Source organism: Blennius ocellaris (genome assembly GCF_963422515.1).
Source record: "Blennius ocellaris genome assembly, chromosome: 9".
Taxonomy (NCBI): Eukaryota; Metazoa; Chordata; class Actinopteri; order Blenniiformes; family Blenniidae; genus Blennius; species Blennius ocellaris.
Window position 1 is genome coordinate 10,186,329 of NC_137658.1, and position 17,809 is coordinate 10,204,137.

The window sequence follows — 17,809 nt, forward strand, 5'->3', positions numbered from 1 at the left end:
CTTTCACTCCTGCTTTGAGCTGAGCGCGCCCGGTCTGGGCTTCAGAAAAAAGCCACTTAAACTATCATATTCTGAAAGAGAGCAAAAATGACTCAAGCTCCGGGTGGAAAAGGGATTTTATGCAATTTTGCAGAGACTCCTTCACATAACATTTTCACAGAGATCAAACAGACACCCATAATGCTGAGAACACACACGGGGTTGGACTTGGTACATTGCATGGTTGAAGGAAAGCCTATAGCTTCCATTTACTGCGTTTTCAATTTACTCTCTGTGTGTGTGTGTGTGTGTGTGTGTGTGTGTGTGTGTGTGTGTGTTTCACGCAGGCCATTCTGGTCTCGTATTGCTATTATACATCACAGCACAGCAGCAGCGAGTGGCTGTGTCAAAAGGCCTGCCTTCAACTCCACCATATCTCATAGTTACCTCCACTAACCAAATTACCCCCAGCCCCCTGCCTCACCCACCCACTCCTCCTGGAGACAACTGAGAGATGAGCTTCAGAAACTGCTGCCTAAAAAAAAAGACAGCAGCAATGTCCAACAGCATCTGAGAAGAAATCAGGGTAAACCAAATACACTCCACAAAGATCCCAGCTTTCATATTTCTGTTGAAAAATGAAAGTCCAACACATTTTCATGTGTCATCTAATCAATTTTATTCATGTTTGTGAACAGTATTATAAAATTCGTATCCACTTTGTGAATTCTTCTACATCTACCGAATGTCATCTGGCACGCAGCGAAGCAGCATGAGGCGTCCATCCATTATCCAGCTGAGTGTGGGGGGAGACAGGGTATACCCTGAACCAGTCCATCACATGACACGCACACGCACACACACACACACACACACACACACACACACACACACACACGAATCTGACTCCTCATTAACAAGTGTATTAACACTTGAAAGCCTCTGGTTTACCTTGAGAGCAACAGGTAAAGCAGCATCACAACTGTACAACAGTTCGCCATGGATGCAGCACAGCACATACGTACATGTTACACCGAGCATTTATACACCAAGTGATCAAAATGCACTTAAAATGACAATATTTATACCAAAACCAAATTCCGTGTGTTGGAGTCTGGACAGACAACTTCCAAATTTAAGTCCGACACATGTATCGCAATTCCAGAAGTCCTTCAAAAAAATCAGAGCAAAGTCTTCAAAGATCAGAAGCCATATCAAGAATGTTGCCTTATTTTGAATAAGATATATGAATTATGATTTTATGGATGCAAAACATTAGATTGACGATATAAACCTGCTCCTTGTTATAAAAAAAAAGAAAAACAATTACAGTTTCTAATTATCCACTTTGTCGTTTGTTGTATAAAGCCTTTCAGTGCTGCAGATGTCAAGTAAATAATGAACAGCATGACGAGGGTGTCTTCTGACGAGGGGACGTAGTAGTTGGAGGTGATTTGGGACAACAAATACCTTTTAACTAAAGCGCAGAGTAAAGTTGATCCAAAGGGTCTATGTGGTCCCAAAGTGGATCGCAATGTCAGCCGGTGTGGGAAAGACTCAGTAAAACGCTTAAAAATCTGGGGATTAAGATGCTTCATTGCTTGCTTTAATGTATTTTTGTTTCTTTATTTCAAAGCTTTATTGTGTTTCTTTTAATATTGTATTCAATGTATTTCTTTGTAAAGCACTGTGAACTACCTTGTGTTGTAATTATGCTCTATCAATAATGTTGCCTTGCCTTGCCACGCCTCTGCCGCACCATTGTAAATGAGAAAACCATCAAGAGACAGAATACAAGCATAATGAACAGGGTGATGTTCCTCGGCAGAGTTTGAGAGTAACATGATAGACTGGACTCGCTGGTAATATTAGCAGGTAGAAGTAGTGAGTTTAAGGCACCAACAGCTTGTGGCTCGGTTAGGGCTATGACCTCCATGCACCATGGCTGGAGGGAGGGAGGCAGGCATGGAGAGGGGGAAAGAGAGATAATGATGGAAGGTCAGTGGCAGTAGGAGCATAAAAAGTGCAAAATAAGAAGGGCGTCACACTAAAACATCAACCTAATTTAAAAAAAAAAAAGTCCAAAGCCTCATTCTACATCCACCGAGCAGACATTTATAAGCTCGATCAGACTAAACTCATGATTCTAGGACAAAAGAAACAGACTCAGCACATGTTCTATGGTAAGCTCCAGTCTATTCCTGAATTCAATGTTTCAGCTATAAACTATTCTGAAGAAGCCACATTTGACTTCAGAAAAAAAACCAAAACAAAAAAACCTCTGTGTTTTTCTATGGTATGCGAGTAAGGTAACAATTACTGAGGGGAGGAGAAACATTTTATCCACAATAGCCATAAAAACCTAATTTAGCAGAGGTGAGGATACACATCACTGCATGCTGCACCCTCGTCTCAAGCCATTGCAAACATAAAGTTGTCTTCTCTCGATCAAATTAAACTGTTCTGGACTAAAAACATTTTTGCAGATCATCTCGGGCTGAGGGCTGAAGACTATGTATCAAACCTTTTCCCCCATTTTAATGTTTCTCCCATTTCATTTATAGGGCTTTATAGTTCATAGAAATTCCAATTAAGTTCCAATATAAATTACTGTGTAATTCAAAAACATTCATTTCTGTTAAAAAAAAACTTTAAAAAAGAAAACTGTATGTTGCTGTTGCCTAATCCTTCTATTAGATTAACGACATTAATTTCGATTCTATATTTCTAGCACAGTCAAAAATGTGCAGGGAGTGAACGCTGCTGGCCCCCTTTTTCCCAGGAAAACTTCAAATATTTGGCAGTTCTTCAATCTCACTGCCTGTTATTACTGAAAAGCTCATGTTACAAATATGTGACACACTGTTGACTGTTGTGTCTTCAATGGACGGCAAGCTGTATTTCTCAACTCTCTGGGAGGATTTAAATTTTCCATTTATGATAAACGACCAAAAGGTTGTGATGGTGAGACGTACATGTCAAATCCTGTCATCTCAGACAGGTAGGGAGCAAAGGGTGAACAATTAAGTGGAGAATTTTCCCCGGCTGTTTGGGCTTGTAAAAGGTATACTGGACCAGACGAAAATTACTTTTTTTTTTTTAGAAAATGGACTATATAAGACATCAAATATATATAGACTGTGTAACTTGTCCCTTTGTGTCCAACAACTGCATCGCGCACTGCTTTGGTAAAGCAGTTTATTTGACCCGTTCATTGCAAAATCGCACAGGAAGACTTATGAAGGGTATACTGGGGACTTGTGCTCAGCCTCAAACAGCCTGCACACTGGTGAAAAACTGAATGGCCATCGCAACTGACCCCAAACTGAGAAATTCCTTGACCGGAGAGAAGTCAGATTAGCGCAGGGTGACTGTGGAAATGTGCCAACACTTCTCCAAGGGGAAATATGTGTGGAGACAACGGAAAACTGTGAGAAATTCAGAATACCCCAAGTGTTCATTGAACAAATCTTTCACAAAACATTATACTCTTTAAATATTGTGCTCAGGCCACAAATACTTTGTGCACAGTCAAACTGGCAAACTGGTTACACAAGCAAATGTAGATAATCTTTATAAAGACTAAATATTCCCAAAAACACACATACATACACACTGTTTGAACAGACAGGGAGACCGAGGAGAAGAACATCAATCCTGGGACTAAAAATGTGTTTCTGTTCCCCAATAGGTGATGAAAATGAGAATGAAGTGCTGGAGAAAGAGACAGAAGTGGGTAGTGGCTGTGCACCGTCACACACCGACAAAAATGAAAGAGAGGAGGGTCCGATCACAAAGCATCAGTCAGCTGTTGCCACACCCGCTCTGAGAGTCCAGAAGAGCTTTTCTATTCCTCCTTCATCCCCCTCTCCTCACAATGTCTTCCAGACTTGGCCACGATTGGCACTTTTGAGGTAGATCCCAGATCTACAGACTGGATGGGGGATGTGGCGGCGGTGGCTGTGCATGGAGAAGTGGATGAAAAAGAAAGGGAGCCAGACAAAGCGAGAGAGAGAGCGACAGAGGGGATTAGAAATGAACTGTGGAGATAGAGCACAACCTGACAATAAGTCCCCTCTCCCCCGTGTATCTGTGCCTGAGTGTTGGCGTGTGTGAAAGGGAGACGCACAGGATTAGCTTGTGAGAAAAAAAAATCATTCCCCTTTGTGATCCAAGTGATGCTGTCAATCATCACACTGTAAGAGGAGCTCCGTGTGTCTGTGTGCGCGGTTAGCAGCTTCAAGAAATGAATAGTTTTGCCGATATGGCCTTAAATTCAACCAATAATAGGAGAAATCCAACAGCAGAATGATTTTATCACTTGTCTTTTATTCCCAATTCAGGCACTTAATGCACTTTTGCAACCACAAATATGTGACAAAGTAGGACATCTCAGTGTCGGAAAACCAAGCAGCACTTAAACAAACGTAGGCAATTCACGAAGAAACAGCTTTACAGCTAGCGTGATGGATTCTTTATTGATCTGTGCTGTAACTTTCTCTCTCGTGGTCACAGCTGGCTACGAGTGGGAGCTTGAATTTTAGGCCTTGAAGCATTTTCAGACAGCAAACCTGGCTTTAAAAAAGAAGATTGTAACACAAACAAAGAGTCTGGGACAAAAATGATATGGGAAAATCAATAGTGCATTGGTTACATTCCCAAACCCTGTGGCAGCCCAATTTCTCCAAGCAAATGCTTTATTTTTAATATTTTTAATCAATCAAATAGGAGTTTTTCCAAGAATGGGAAGAAGGTCGATGTTCGTTTAAGTCAACATGACCACGGGCAATACTGTATTTGGTTATACCTCTTGTGATGACCATTTCATGTTAAAATTTGATTTCACCATATTTTACATGTATTTTTGTAGATCACTGAGATTTCAATGATTGACAATTTTAACACGATTTTCTTCCCTCTGGAGTCACACTTGTATTTGACTGATGAGGAAAGACTACTTTCCTTTTGTTTCAATAGGTTTACACGTGTTGTGCTTTTTAAAGCCCACTTGGGTCAAGCAGATAATAGACCGTCAAATAGAGAGCTGATACTAAAATCAATATTAGTCTTCAAATCAAATGTATTCAGGCGCCAACAGAAGAGAACAAGAAGATTTTCTTTTGCCCCGTTAAACAACTCACAGCGAGAAATGGTTTTAAAGTACACAGATACTTGGATACTGCATGTTTAAAACAAGATTTGATCAAAGGTTAAAAAGGACGCCACTCGCATTTTGGAGCAGTCAGAACTGCACGAGCTGATCGACTTCTCAAATCCTGACAGGAAGGGAGCGACACATTTAGCAGCTACAAGTCCTCAAGCATCAATTGTCATGTTTTCACACAAAGAAAACTGGGTCAAAGATTTATACCGAGCATTGCAACAACCTTGGCGCACGGTGTTGTTATACTATTTATTATTTATTCTAAATGAAAACTACACAGCAAAGTCTTACCATCAAAAATATAGATATTTGCCTGACCACATATTTGTACGAGCTATACACGTTTTGTAAATAAGTTTTAAAATGACTGAATGACTGACGTGATTTAATAACTTTCCTTGTTTCATGATGTCTTTATCAAAATAGATTTTCTGCTTGCAGCTCACACTATTCCTGGTTTTCATGTACTGAATTTCTTACTCTCTGAGGGATCTCAGGCTAAAGGCAATTTTAAAATCAACAGAAGCGGTTGCTTTTTTTTATTTTTCTGTATTAGATATTGACTGGTATGATAAATATAGTTGTGATCTTGCACGTTTTTCCTGTTTAATCACACTTTGGAAACCTGGTGCAGGTGTTGACGAGGTGTTCAGCCTCTTCCTGCACTCTGAGAACACGTCCAACACACCCAGGGAGCCTGGCTAGAAGCTCACTCTACGTGGACAAGGTCATCTCCGAGTCTCCATTAGATCCTGGCAAACGGATTATATAATTGTAAGGCTGTATTCAAAGCTTTCCTTGTACACGTTGGCAGACGATCAGTCACCGTGATCAAAGCAGTAGATGTGTTTCTTTGTTTCTGCTGCTCCACTCCAGCCCCCACAGAGTCAGTTATTAGAATACAATATATTATTTTAGAATATATTTCATATGCTTGTACTGTAACAATTCCCGAGGTCCTTATGCATTGGCACCCCCCCAAACATAATACACAGGGAGAAGAAAAAGTGATTATTTTTTTTCTATTGTAGAAAACAAAAACAGGAAGCCTTAGTAAGATGAGGAGGGTGTGAGTTTCTCTTATGAGGTGCGATTCTTGCCGCTTAGCTGCCTGCTGCAACAAGCAAGATGATTTCCAACCAGAGAAACTGGAAGCGGACAGAGATGCTGACAGACAGACGAGCTATGCTTTATTGTGAATGCTCTATTACGACCATGCAAACAAAAACATAGAGGTGAGAAGGGAGAGATGAAAAGTAAAGGATCAAGTTTGGAGAAAATGCACACTTAATATTATTATTAGTGTGTGTGGAGGGTTCAACTAAGTGCTCGTGCAGTAAAAGCGACTGGCAAATATTAAATATCCATGATCAGTGCGTTTCAGCTTCTGCAAGCTGGCAAGTGACCTTAGATTAGACGAAGAGACAACATAAAGCAGGAGATTCATGCTAATTAAAAAGACCCGGTGACTAGGCCTCTCCATCCTCCCTGACAGTGCCGAGCAGGTGGCCATGTTATGATGTTGCTGTTGGTCTTGTTCAGGTTTAAGCACATTAAGATTCCACTGCACGCTGCCTCCCTCCCCCATTTGAGTTACTCTCCTTCTCCCTCCTGTCTGCCTCTTCCTCTCTCTCTCTCTCCCTCCCTCTCTCTCATGTTGTGTTTTGTTTGTGAGGATTATGTGGGGAAAACTTCCAGACGAGCGGAAGCTTTAAGAGTACAAAGCCACCTGTGTGGTGGCTGGGAGGTAAAACAGTGTGGCCACAGGAGACGTGGGCCGGGGCGGTCAAGGAGAGGCAGGCAGAAGGCTTGTTAAGACTCTGGAACAAGGGGAAAACGTCTCATCCCATTTCCAAGTTGCTCCACAAAGGCTGCTGGGACCTGCAGAACTGCTGATGTGGCCGGCATCGATTCGTTTCCTGCATGGCCCTGTGGCCTTTGGGACTGGCTCGGTAACTGACTGACTGACTCACGGCCACGGTGGCTGCCCGGCAGGCAGACAAACATTTCCAAAATGGCCTGCGTTTATTTACGAGTCATTTTTTTCCCTTTCTTTTTGTCAGATAAACACAAATGTGTGTGTGTCAAGACCACTGAGAAGCCCCTGGCTGCGGCATTGATGAATGCGATGTGCCCCGACGTGGGCAGAGTCAACGGTGACGTGGGTTGGGTCTGCGTGAGACGTGCTTGGGCAACGTGTTGGCCGGCTCGTGTTGGCTCGGCGGTGCCGAAGTATGTCGGTGCTGCATTGCCGTTTGCTGCACATGCACGTTCCACCTCGCTAATGACTATCAGTCATATTTTAATCATGTCTAGCATGCAACGTCGCTACCGTATGAGCATTGCAGCTCGTCAACATGTCGGGGGGCGGACTTACGTGATGCACCTGAATGCATCATTCAAAGTTGTCAGCTCAGAACATTTTAACAGTTTACATTTAACAATACAAGACAAGATACATTAAGAAATTAAAGAGTGATACAAAGCAGCTAAAGTAGGTTGGGAAAACAATATAACAATGTACTTTTTATTAAGAGATATATTTATATTGAGCAGACCTCAATTGAATTTGTTGTTTGGTCTTTTATAGCAGTCTAAATTGCGAGAGTGACTCACCACAACAGCTTGTGGCACGAAAGGCAAGTTTGTTTGTAATTATCTACTAGTATTAAGGTTACAATATTAGGTAACAATTGAATATCTTAAATTAATTTACATTAAATAAATGATGCATAATGATCATACTGATACAAAAGCAACATTAAGTAACAAACCCCTGCGTGGAAAACAGCTCTGAACAGTAGCCACCGTTGTTGAGTAAAGAGTCTCTATCAAATTCAGTTTCAATAGAAAAGTTTGGCTTCTTTCAAATACTTTGCGATTAAAATATGATTTATTAATTACAACACCCATCATTCATTTTATCAATCTGGCCTCCCAGCAAGAAGGTTGAGAGTTCAAATACCGGCCGGGGACTTTATGTGTGTGGTGTTTGCATGTTCTCACCATTTTTTGGGCTTCCAGCTACCATGAAGTTAATTGGTGACCTGAAATCGCCCCAAGGTGTGAATGTGAGTGTGTGTGGGTGTCTGTCTCTGTGTGTGTCTGCCCTGCGATAGACTGGTGACCTCTTCATGACCTCACCCACTGTTAGCTGGATTGGCTCCAGCGCCTTGCTACCAGGCGCTGGATGAAACCATATAGAAGACGGATAGCTGGACAATTCATTCAGTTAATCATTTGAATAGAGCCTCACCACATATGTTTTCATATTCATACTTTTTATTTACACCTTATAAATGCCACTCTTTTCCAGGTGGGAAAATCTGCACTACCCAACTATCGAGGAAGATCTTTTTTTTTTTAATCCATACTTGTGAGACAGAGCTGATTCTATTCTAGATATTTTACCCCTCAGTGACAGCACAATCCCAAATACATCTGAACACCTTTGTTAAATAAGCAGCACTCGTAGTGCATCCCCACTGCCACGTGAGCTCAGCGTGTATCTTCTGTTATAATGACATCACAGAGGTGTTTCCCTGAACTGCCAGGGTTCCACGGCTCTATTTTCTCGGGTGATTCCTGTAATTTCAGCCACTCAAACAAACCTTGTGCTCAGCGCCAGCACTCTGTGAATGACAGAGAGGCAGAGGAAAGAGCGACAAGGGGGCTGGTTAAGTGCACTGAGTGAGCGGCAGTAATCACAGCTCTGGTAAAAGCACTCGTTTGCTCCGTGCAGCATTCCTGAGAATGAGCCCACTCTGTCTGATTCTATCTCTCTTTCCCTCTCTTCCTCTCTCTGTCTGATAATAGCTCTAGATTGAGTAATTGTGTGTTTGAGTGGAGCTACACTGCAGGGTGGAACCTGCAATCAGATACTGAGAATACGGTTCTCTCTCTCTCTCTCTCGCTCTCTCTCTCTCTGTCTGTTCATTCATACTGTGCCTCAGCAGTCTGGCTTTCTGCACACCCAGCGCTCCCTCTAGCCCTGCGGTTCCTGCAGGCCTCACCCCTCTGTTTTTTTTTTTTGTTTGTTTTTTTTCTTCCTACTCGGAGCCCAGTTGACACAGCCAGTGAGGGCGAGGGTCAATAACAGCTGTGCGCTGCGCTGTAATTGATGTCATCATTTCAATTTGAGCTGATTACAGTTGAGAGCTGCTTATCGTGTGACCCGGGGTGGAATAACACAGTGTAGGGCCCGGCGAACTAACACGCCTGACCAAGCTTCACTGCCGGGCCGACTGGATGGATGGATGGATGAGCTGGCTCTGCCCAGGGCTGCCTCCCCTATTGACTTCTAATGCAGAGGTAATGACTGAGTGTATTCCAGGGGCATGGCTGGCGTAAGTGTCCGTGTCAGTGGCATTTAGTGTAGTTCTGGGGGTGTCATGGAGATTGGCCTGGTTCTCTGTCCACACACACACACACGTGTACACACACACACACACACACACACACACACACACACACACACACACACACACACACACACACACACACACACACACACACACACACACACACACACACACACACACACGAGTGTGTGCCTTTGTGCATTCTGTGATTTCTCTGTTTCATCAAGTAACTTTACACTTTCTAATTATATTGCAATCGCAGCATTGAATTATTAACATGATTATGACATATATAAATATATATATAGCTATTGGCAAAAAATGTGCCACCTCCAAGCACCCACCCACAGAATATAAATTAATAAAGCACCTGTCAGTGCTCTGGCATTTCTTCTTGCTGTTGACGTTTGAGTCTTTTCAATGAATCCAGTGAAATAACACTGCTGCCTTCCAGCATTCCTGCTGTGTACTAATAACACACATGAAGCACAAAGTCACACAGAAATATAGTGAAGCAGAGTATTAAAAAAAGGGGGGGGGGGAGGGCACACCTGCACAGCATCGAGGCTAATTATCTGCCAACATAAGATGATGGCTGCAATATATGATTGGCAAGCATGAAATATTCTCTGGTTCATTTTGTCCACGGCCGGCTTCTTGGATGTGAACTTTATTCCCAATCGACAGTGGGCAATACCCTTAACCCTCATCACCACTTGTCTGATCAACGCTTAGGAGCAGACATGTTACTAAAAACAGACAAAGACTGCACACGAAACGAACAGCGTCTCTTGCTGTCGCTTTCTTTCTTGCTGGAGCTGAATCTGTGGGTGTTGGGGAGCAAAACGCTGTCTGTAACATTCTTCTTCTTTCTCTTTCTCTGTCATTTTCCTGACTGTTTTAATACCATCATTAGGAGAGCTCCCCTGCTTGCTGCTACTGCTGCTGGCCAAGAAACACCAGAGAGCGAGAGAAGCAAGGGGTGGAGACAATAAGAGAAATATGTGCACTGCTTCTTTTTTTTTTTGGCCTTCTTTTTATCTTGCAGCGGAGCAGAGTGATAATGGTCCAGAGAAAACTTTGCTTCTTGTTGCTATACGTAGTGACAATGTGCCTGAGCATTCTGTGGGCGTGGTGTGCGTTTCCTGCATGTGTGTGTTTAACAGTCTGCAGCTGTGGACACATCCATCTCGTGATCCAGGTGTGCCTCCACCTGGATTTTTTTAGGTGTCAAACGCAAGATAAAAGTTAACACACTTCCTCTGTCACAAAATGAGATGTAAAGATCGCTTCTCACCCCACTGCTATACTTTTGTCCCCCCTCCCTCCCACCCATTAACATCTTGGATGTACCAACAATTCCCACATTAGGCTATCGCCGCCACAATGTTTGTGAGAACCTGCTGATTACCACAGCTGCTGTGGCCCAACAGGAAGCCTCACAGCAGAGGTAATTATGTGGAGGTGCAGCGCTACAGTCAGCTCGTAGTACAACATGTACAACAGGCATTTATCTTTCAACTGCAAATAAGGTATCTCTATATCAACACTGTTAAGGCTTGAGTATATCTGGCACTTTTACAGATGCATTAAGCATCAATTGTCACATCTTACCAATTTCAATCATTGTCAGGTGTACTGGGTGGACATTTATTTGTCTGTCCAAACTTATTCTCACAGTCATCTGAGTTGTCACTGTGGAGTCATATCGATGACATGCACAGGTTTAGAATTAGTCACATGTGGTATTAAAATGTCTCTGTGTGTCTGTGTGTCAAAGCACAAGACCACCTAATAGTGTGTATGGAGAAATATGCTTAAACTCTATTATAGTATTCTTTAGTGAAGGTTTTTCTCTAGTAAAAGTACCGATTAAATCATTGGTGGAAAGGTTAGAAAAGACAAGTGGATTTGATGTATTTGAAAACAGAAAAACTTCCAAAGTGAAAATCCATGAATCCCTAGTCACAAGCCTATGGTTATAGTGTAAGTCCCTTGCACAGAATTAGAAATCTACCTGCTTTAATATTTTACTTTGGCAATTTACTTTTAATGTTTCCGTCTCCCCTTGTTTTCTTACTCCATGCAATAAAAAGAGACAACTTACACTTGAATGCAACTGATCTCAAACCCACAAGTACGTACTCAACATGAGTCCACCACAGTCAGCAAGATCAGAATCTGTGAATGAATACTGGGTAAAGCTGCAGGAGAAATACAAGCATGAATAAAGTTCAGTTAATGACACCTAGCTTTTTAATGCAGTTACAATGTATCAAACCTGCCAGATTCCAAGTTTGGGATCAAATTTGTCAGGGGGAAGAGCACTGTACTAAAAAAAAAAAAACAGCTCCTGATGTAATTTTCCCTGGTACCATGCTTCTCATAGATCTTGGAAGATTTACAGAAATACTCATTTGCTTAGCTGTAAAGCCTGCAGGTGTCTCTTCCTTTGGCTCTTCAATGTAACAGCTGCAGCGACATGCAGTCATTGGAGGCAGGGCTTCACCTGTCATCATGTAAAGAACAAAATATAAAATAAAAAATAAAAATGAATTTGTCACACTGGTTTGAACTATAAATTAACAACTGAATTGGGTTTTTTTTATATTGAAAATAGCTAGATTTGTAGATTTTCTATTTAACTCTGGCAAAGAGAGTCGTGTGCACTGACTGAGCCTCATTCTGATAGCACAATCCTTCACAAACTGTGTGAGCGTGCCAATGACTGTGTGTTTTCAATGAAATGTTTAAAGAAAATTAATAAATTCCCCCTGAGAAGAGCAGACCCAGTTCATTCGCAATTTAGGATTATATATATATCCATGATCACACTATTTTCTAAACTGGACTTTCAATCCATGCAGGAGGCAATAATTCAAGTGATTTTTTTTTTGTCCAGAAGGACCTGCATGTGAATTTATGTGTATTTTAAGTTGGGTTTTTTTATGTGTGTCAGGTGGTGCACAGTTTGTAGATGCTGCCTGTGGCTCCAGTTTTCATTCACTCTGCTTTGTCCAACATTCCATAATTTTTTTGGACATGACCGTAAATTGAACACTTTTAACATTTGATATATTGAGCTGGCTTTTTATTTATTTATTTATTTTTACAGGGATGAGCTCATCACTTCTTTAGAAATAGGCTTTACTGTCAAGCCCATTAATTGAGTATATATTTATTAACCACTGCCTTGTAAATATGAACACATCTTTGTAAATGTATTAATTTATGTTTGTCCAATTCTGTGTGGAGCAAATGTAAAGGATTTCCTTCTGGGATTAATAAATTAGAACTGCATAGTGGAGCAGTGGTTGGCGCTCTCGCCTCACAGTGAGGTGCGCATGGGTTCAAACCCTGGCTGTTGCCTTCGTGTGGAGTTTGCATGTTCAGTCGACGTGGATAGAATGCTGATATTAGACCTGAAACATAACCCTTTGATCAAACGGTGAATATATTTGTATTTCTCATTCTGAGTACCTGGTACCTCACCGCACCTCACTGCAAAGCTGTTTACAGCAGCTCTCAGTTCAGTGTGAGACATGCTTTCATTTATTTTCCATTTTTAGAGTAATGAGCAAATACATCATAAGTTCAGCAAGCAACCACGATCCCTTTGAATAGGTACAGGATTGTTTATGTTATACCAATTCTCTCTGCACCGCTGACCTGAAATACAGGAGGAGGAAAGAAAGGCGTCCCCCTTTTCCCTCTTTCTATGCTTTGCAGGTGTGCGCACAAAATAATCAGATAAGACAATTCCTACAAATATGCTTCTTTGAACTGTTACGTGACACTTATCTGACCCGGATTTACAACTGAGCACAAAACATTTGAAAAGAAATGTTCCGTTATATTTTGTGTGAACCTTTGCATTTTATTGCCAATGGAGTGGAACCATTTGCAGGTTTTCTTTTAGCCAGCGTGCAGAGAAGCAGGACTCTGACACCAAATGGCTCAATCAATTTCAGCCATCAATGCCAGTATTATTTAAACTTGGGCTTCTCCTGCTGTGGCATATCAAAACATGACAAATAGCCCGTTGTGAGTTTTCTGTTGAAAATCAGTGTTCTCAAGGTAAGAATTTCAGAGCCACTGAAAAACTTTAAGCCCCAAGTGCTATCCACAAACAGATTTCAGAGAAACACACACACACACACACACACACACACACACACACACACACACACACACACACACACACACACACACACACACACACACACACACACACACACACACACACACACACACACACACACACACACACACACACACACACAGGAGACAAAAACATTAATGTATGAAGCGGAAGCTTTCTATATGATTCATGCAATCTCCTCCTTAGCACTATCATAGAAACACCGTCTCAGACAGAATTTCATTTCATTTTGGACACACACACACACACACACACACACACACACACACACACACACACACACACACACACACACACACACACACACACACACACACACACACACGCGCACACACACACACCTACCTCAGCATGCCCACAGTGCAGAGTGCTGCCTCCTTTTAGCCATCCAGGGAACTAACCAGCTGATCATGGCTTTGCAGCTCCACAGAAATCCAATTCCCTCCAAAGGTCATTTGTCCAGTCAAAGAGTTTCCTTCCCACTGGTTTCTCTATTGTTACTTTTTGTGCTTGTACCCCCCCCCCCCCCCCCCCCCACACACACACACACACACACACACACACTACTGCCATGATGATGATGATGATGATGATTATATTATTATTATTATTATTATTATTATTATTATTATTGTGTTTTAAGGACAGCACAAAGTTTTGGCCTGTTATTATCTTGTGTTGGAGGCCACACAAACTTTTTTGTCTGTGACTAGAAAGAACCTCTAAGCAGGTGTCTGTGTCCATGAGGAAGAAGAGCTGAATTGAGCTGCTGGATTTAAAAAGGCAGATATGGGCCGAGCCGGACAGATCTTGGCGGTATTTCTTGGCATGCTTGAACGGGTTGTAAGAATTGATTAGTAAAGCCATGAAGTTGTCCAAGGACAAAGTGAAGCAGATCAAATGTGAGCAGACAGCAGGACAGTGATTATTACAAAAGGTTTTTATTTTTCTCCTTATTTTGGATGTTTATCTGAAATCACTAAGTTATAAATTATCAATAATTCTGTCAGTAAATTCCTGTAATATTCTGTGTATTAAAAACATTTCTCTCAGTAGTTTCAGAAGATCCTGATATTGAAGAATACATTTCAAAAACTGCATCTACAAACCTAATTATGAACAGACTCACATTTTGATCTGTTTGTAATTTAGTAGATAATATTGAATACTTCCTGAGTAAATGTGGCTGGAATTAATTTGGAGTGTTAAACTGAGTTCAGCTAATATTAGCAGTTCGCTTAAAAACAAAAAAAGGATTTTTTAAAATTCTGCCAGTTTCTTTATTTTGTCCCAGTGTCTCTGTTGCAGTAAAATAAGTCAAACAGAATTTTTTTTTTTTTAACAAGAAAACCCAACAGCTATTAAAGCTGAAGAAAAAAGCACTGAAACCTCCTTTATGTTTTAGATGTCTTGTTGAACAAACCTTTTACTTTACAAACGTGCATGTTTATTCTCATAAAACAAAATTAGGTTCAATAAAATATTAATGTGTGTTAAACTGTTTCCCAAAAGTCATCATTAAGTCAATTATTATTATTTTATTTTACCACCATAGTGTCTGATACAGAATGTAATAAAAAGAGGGAATAATGTTAATGAGGTTCAAAACAGAACACTTCCAGAGCAAACACCCCAGAACCACAATATTGTCCCGTTTGTGAAGGAAAAAAAGTGTATATTTCTTTATCGATTAACAAAATTGTTGAGGTAAATGTAATAACTCATAGCCATGATGTACTTTAACTGCTTTCCACAGACCAGGGTCTCAAGGAGCCAGCATTAGGTAAAAAGTAGGGTGATCCCTCAGACCGGCTACCAGTCAGTTAATACAGAGACACAGTCACCTATATATCACTCATTTAGAATCATTTATGAATTAAACAGGCATGTTTTTTGATTGTTAGAGAAAGTGCTCAGACAAAGCACACATAAACAGAGAAGGTGCAAACTTCACACAGAGAAACCTCATGGGCCGATGAAGATTCACTCTTCTCTTCCTCTCCACTAACTTTGTTGATACACTGCGACATGTAAGCCTACAGCTGTGGCATGTACGTAACAGTCAAAATGTCCAGTCTATGTATTTTGGGCATTCACGGATTGTGGGATTTCCACTTACACTAAATGAGAGGTTGTTGTTTTTACAGCTAAAATGGACAGAGATCATAGCTTATAAGACACTTTCCAAAACACACAAACAGTAAAAAGCATGTTTTTGCAAAGCATGCCAGAAACCAACCAAACATTAAAAAAATAAATAAATAAAAAAAATCTGGCATTGCACAGAAAATCTAAAGATCAACATTGGCTGATTTGTTATACCCAACTACACTTTGACAAGTGACATCTCCTGGAAATTGCCAATAAGCTCCAAAATGACAGGCCAGAGCGAGGAGCAGCAGCAGCAGCAGCAGCAGCAGCAGCAGCAGCAGCAGTAGCAGCAGCAGTGAGTTGCCACTGGCTGGTGTCAAGCTAAGTGGGCTTGTCAGGCCTGTGCTGTCCTGGCTCCTTGCCTGCTCTCTCAGCTGCTCGCTCAGTCCCCAGTGTCCTCAAACCTAAACGGATCCAGTTGCTGATGCTCAGCTCCAGTGCTGGCCTGATCTGGCTGACTAATGAACACTTTTTCCTAATGAGGGGGAAATCCTCCCCCCCTCGATGTCATCAGCCTCTTATGTGCATATTTCGCCGTATTTGCGTCACCTGAGGCCCATCTCCCTCACCTGTCCCCTCCACCTCTTTCCTGAGCACTGGCCTCCGTAATCCCTGCATCCTCTCATCTCAGCTCCTGTGCACAGCCTTCACACTGTCTGCATCTCACTTCTCTCCCTTACTGACAGCCATTCACCAACTGTTTGCCATCACTTTCCTTTTTTCTCTAATCATCAGCTCTATTAAAAGCATTTACAGTTCAGGCTCTTCGCAAGTGTTGTGTAACCAAAATATTTCATGGTGGCAGTTTAAATTTGAACGTAGTTGTTGTGGCAGCTATTTGTTCACTGCTTCTGTATCTGACAGTGCTCACCTAAAGAACAGAAATTAGTTGCACGTATTGACGTTACCTGTGAAATATCAGTGTATTCCTTTAATAATTTCTTCCCTTCCCCCCCATACATGAGTGGACTGAAAGGGGGAGAGGACAGAGATAAAAACATGACTCAGGTATTTCTCTCTGCAGGCCACTTTAAAGGACAACAGGGGAAGAGGCAATGTGAATCACAAGGCTGACCCCATGACAAATCCTGAGTGTGGCGGTCTTTAAGCCAGGATGTCTTGCTTTTTGCTATATTTGGATCTGCTCCCTGTGTCCCCTCAGGTTACTCTGTCTGCAGACACTTCTATCAAGAGCTCAGCGAACACGACAGTGGCCAGGAAGATAAGGGCAGGAGGCAGGTAACACAGGTTGTCCACTTACCAGGCCGTCACAGTTGCTGATGGCCACAGTGGCTCCTGGTGCGTCTGCGATGTCGCCAACATACAAGCATTCATCGTGCAATGGCTCAGAGTGCCGTGTGCTGTCACTGTCATCTCGCCACTCCATCTTGGCTCCGGGGGCCACCAGCCTGGCGTTGTGGTGCAGGCGCAGGTGGAACTCCCGGCCGAAGACGGTGACGTTGTAGTAAAGCCTTTCCTGAGGAGCCGCGGGCTTCGGGTTCTCCTCGGCTCCTCGTGGTCCTTCCCACTCGTCATTGCCTTCTCCTACCTCCCTCTTCCAGCGCCTACGGGACTGCCCTCCTGCCATGCGGCCCGCTGAGACGGCGTGTGACAGGAAGCGGCCCTCTGCGTCCACACTGATCGGCCTAACCAGTCCATACTCCCCCAGCATGTGCTGCAGGGAGTCTAGGAAGACAGACAAGGTGAGAGAAGGGGGGAAAAAATGATATTTAGTGAGTAACATGTGCACATGTGGAAAATGATTAAAAAAAGAAAAAAAAGAAACCAGGGAATGCAGAGTGGGAGACGTCATGGAGAAGTATGGGAGATAAACAGGAGAAATGAGGAGTCATTGTATGGGAGGATGGAAAGAAAGGTTTGAGGAAAAAGAGGGGATGGGGAAAATGTCAAGAATGCATTAAATTATTCCTTATTTTCGAAGCTGTGTCAACAGAAACACAACAATGATATATTTAAAAACTAAAATGAAAG

General features: G+C 42.0%; 1 protein-coding gene across 1 annotated transcript in view; it reads right to left on the bottom strand.

Moving 5' to 3' along the window:
• Positions 1-17,809, bottom strand: part of LOC308134397 (A disintegrin and metalloproteinase with thrombospondin motifs 2-like) — a 122,204-nt gene that overhangs the window by 102,788 nt on the left and 1,607 nt on the right. The window contains exon 2 of the mRNA XM_080502111.1: positions 17,079-17,503. Within this exon, the coding sequence (XP_080358237.1) occupies positions 17,079-17,503 (425 nt within the window). The remainder of the gene's footprint in view (positions 1-17,078; positions 17,504-17,809) is intronic.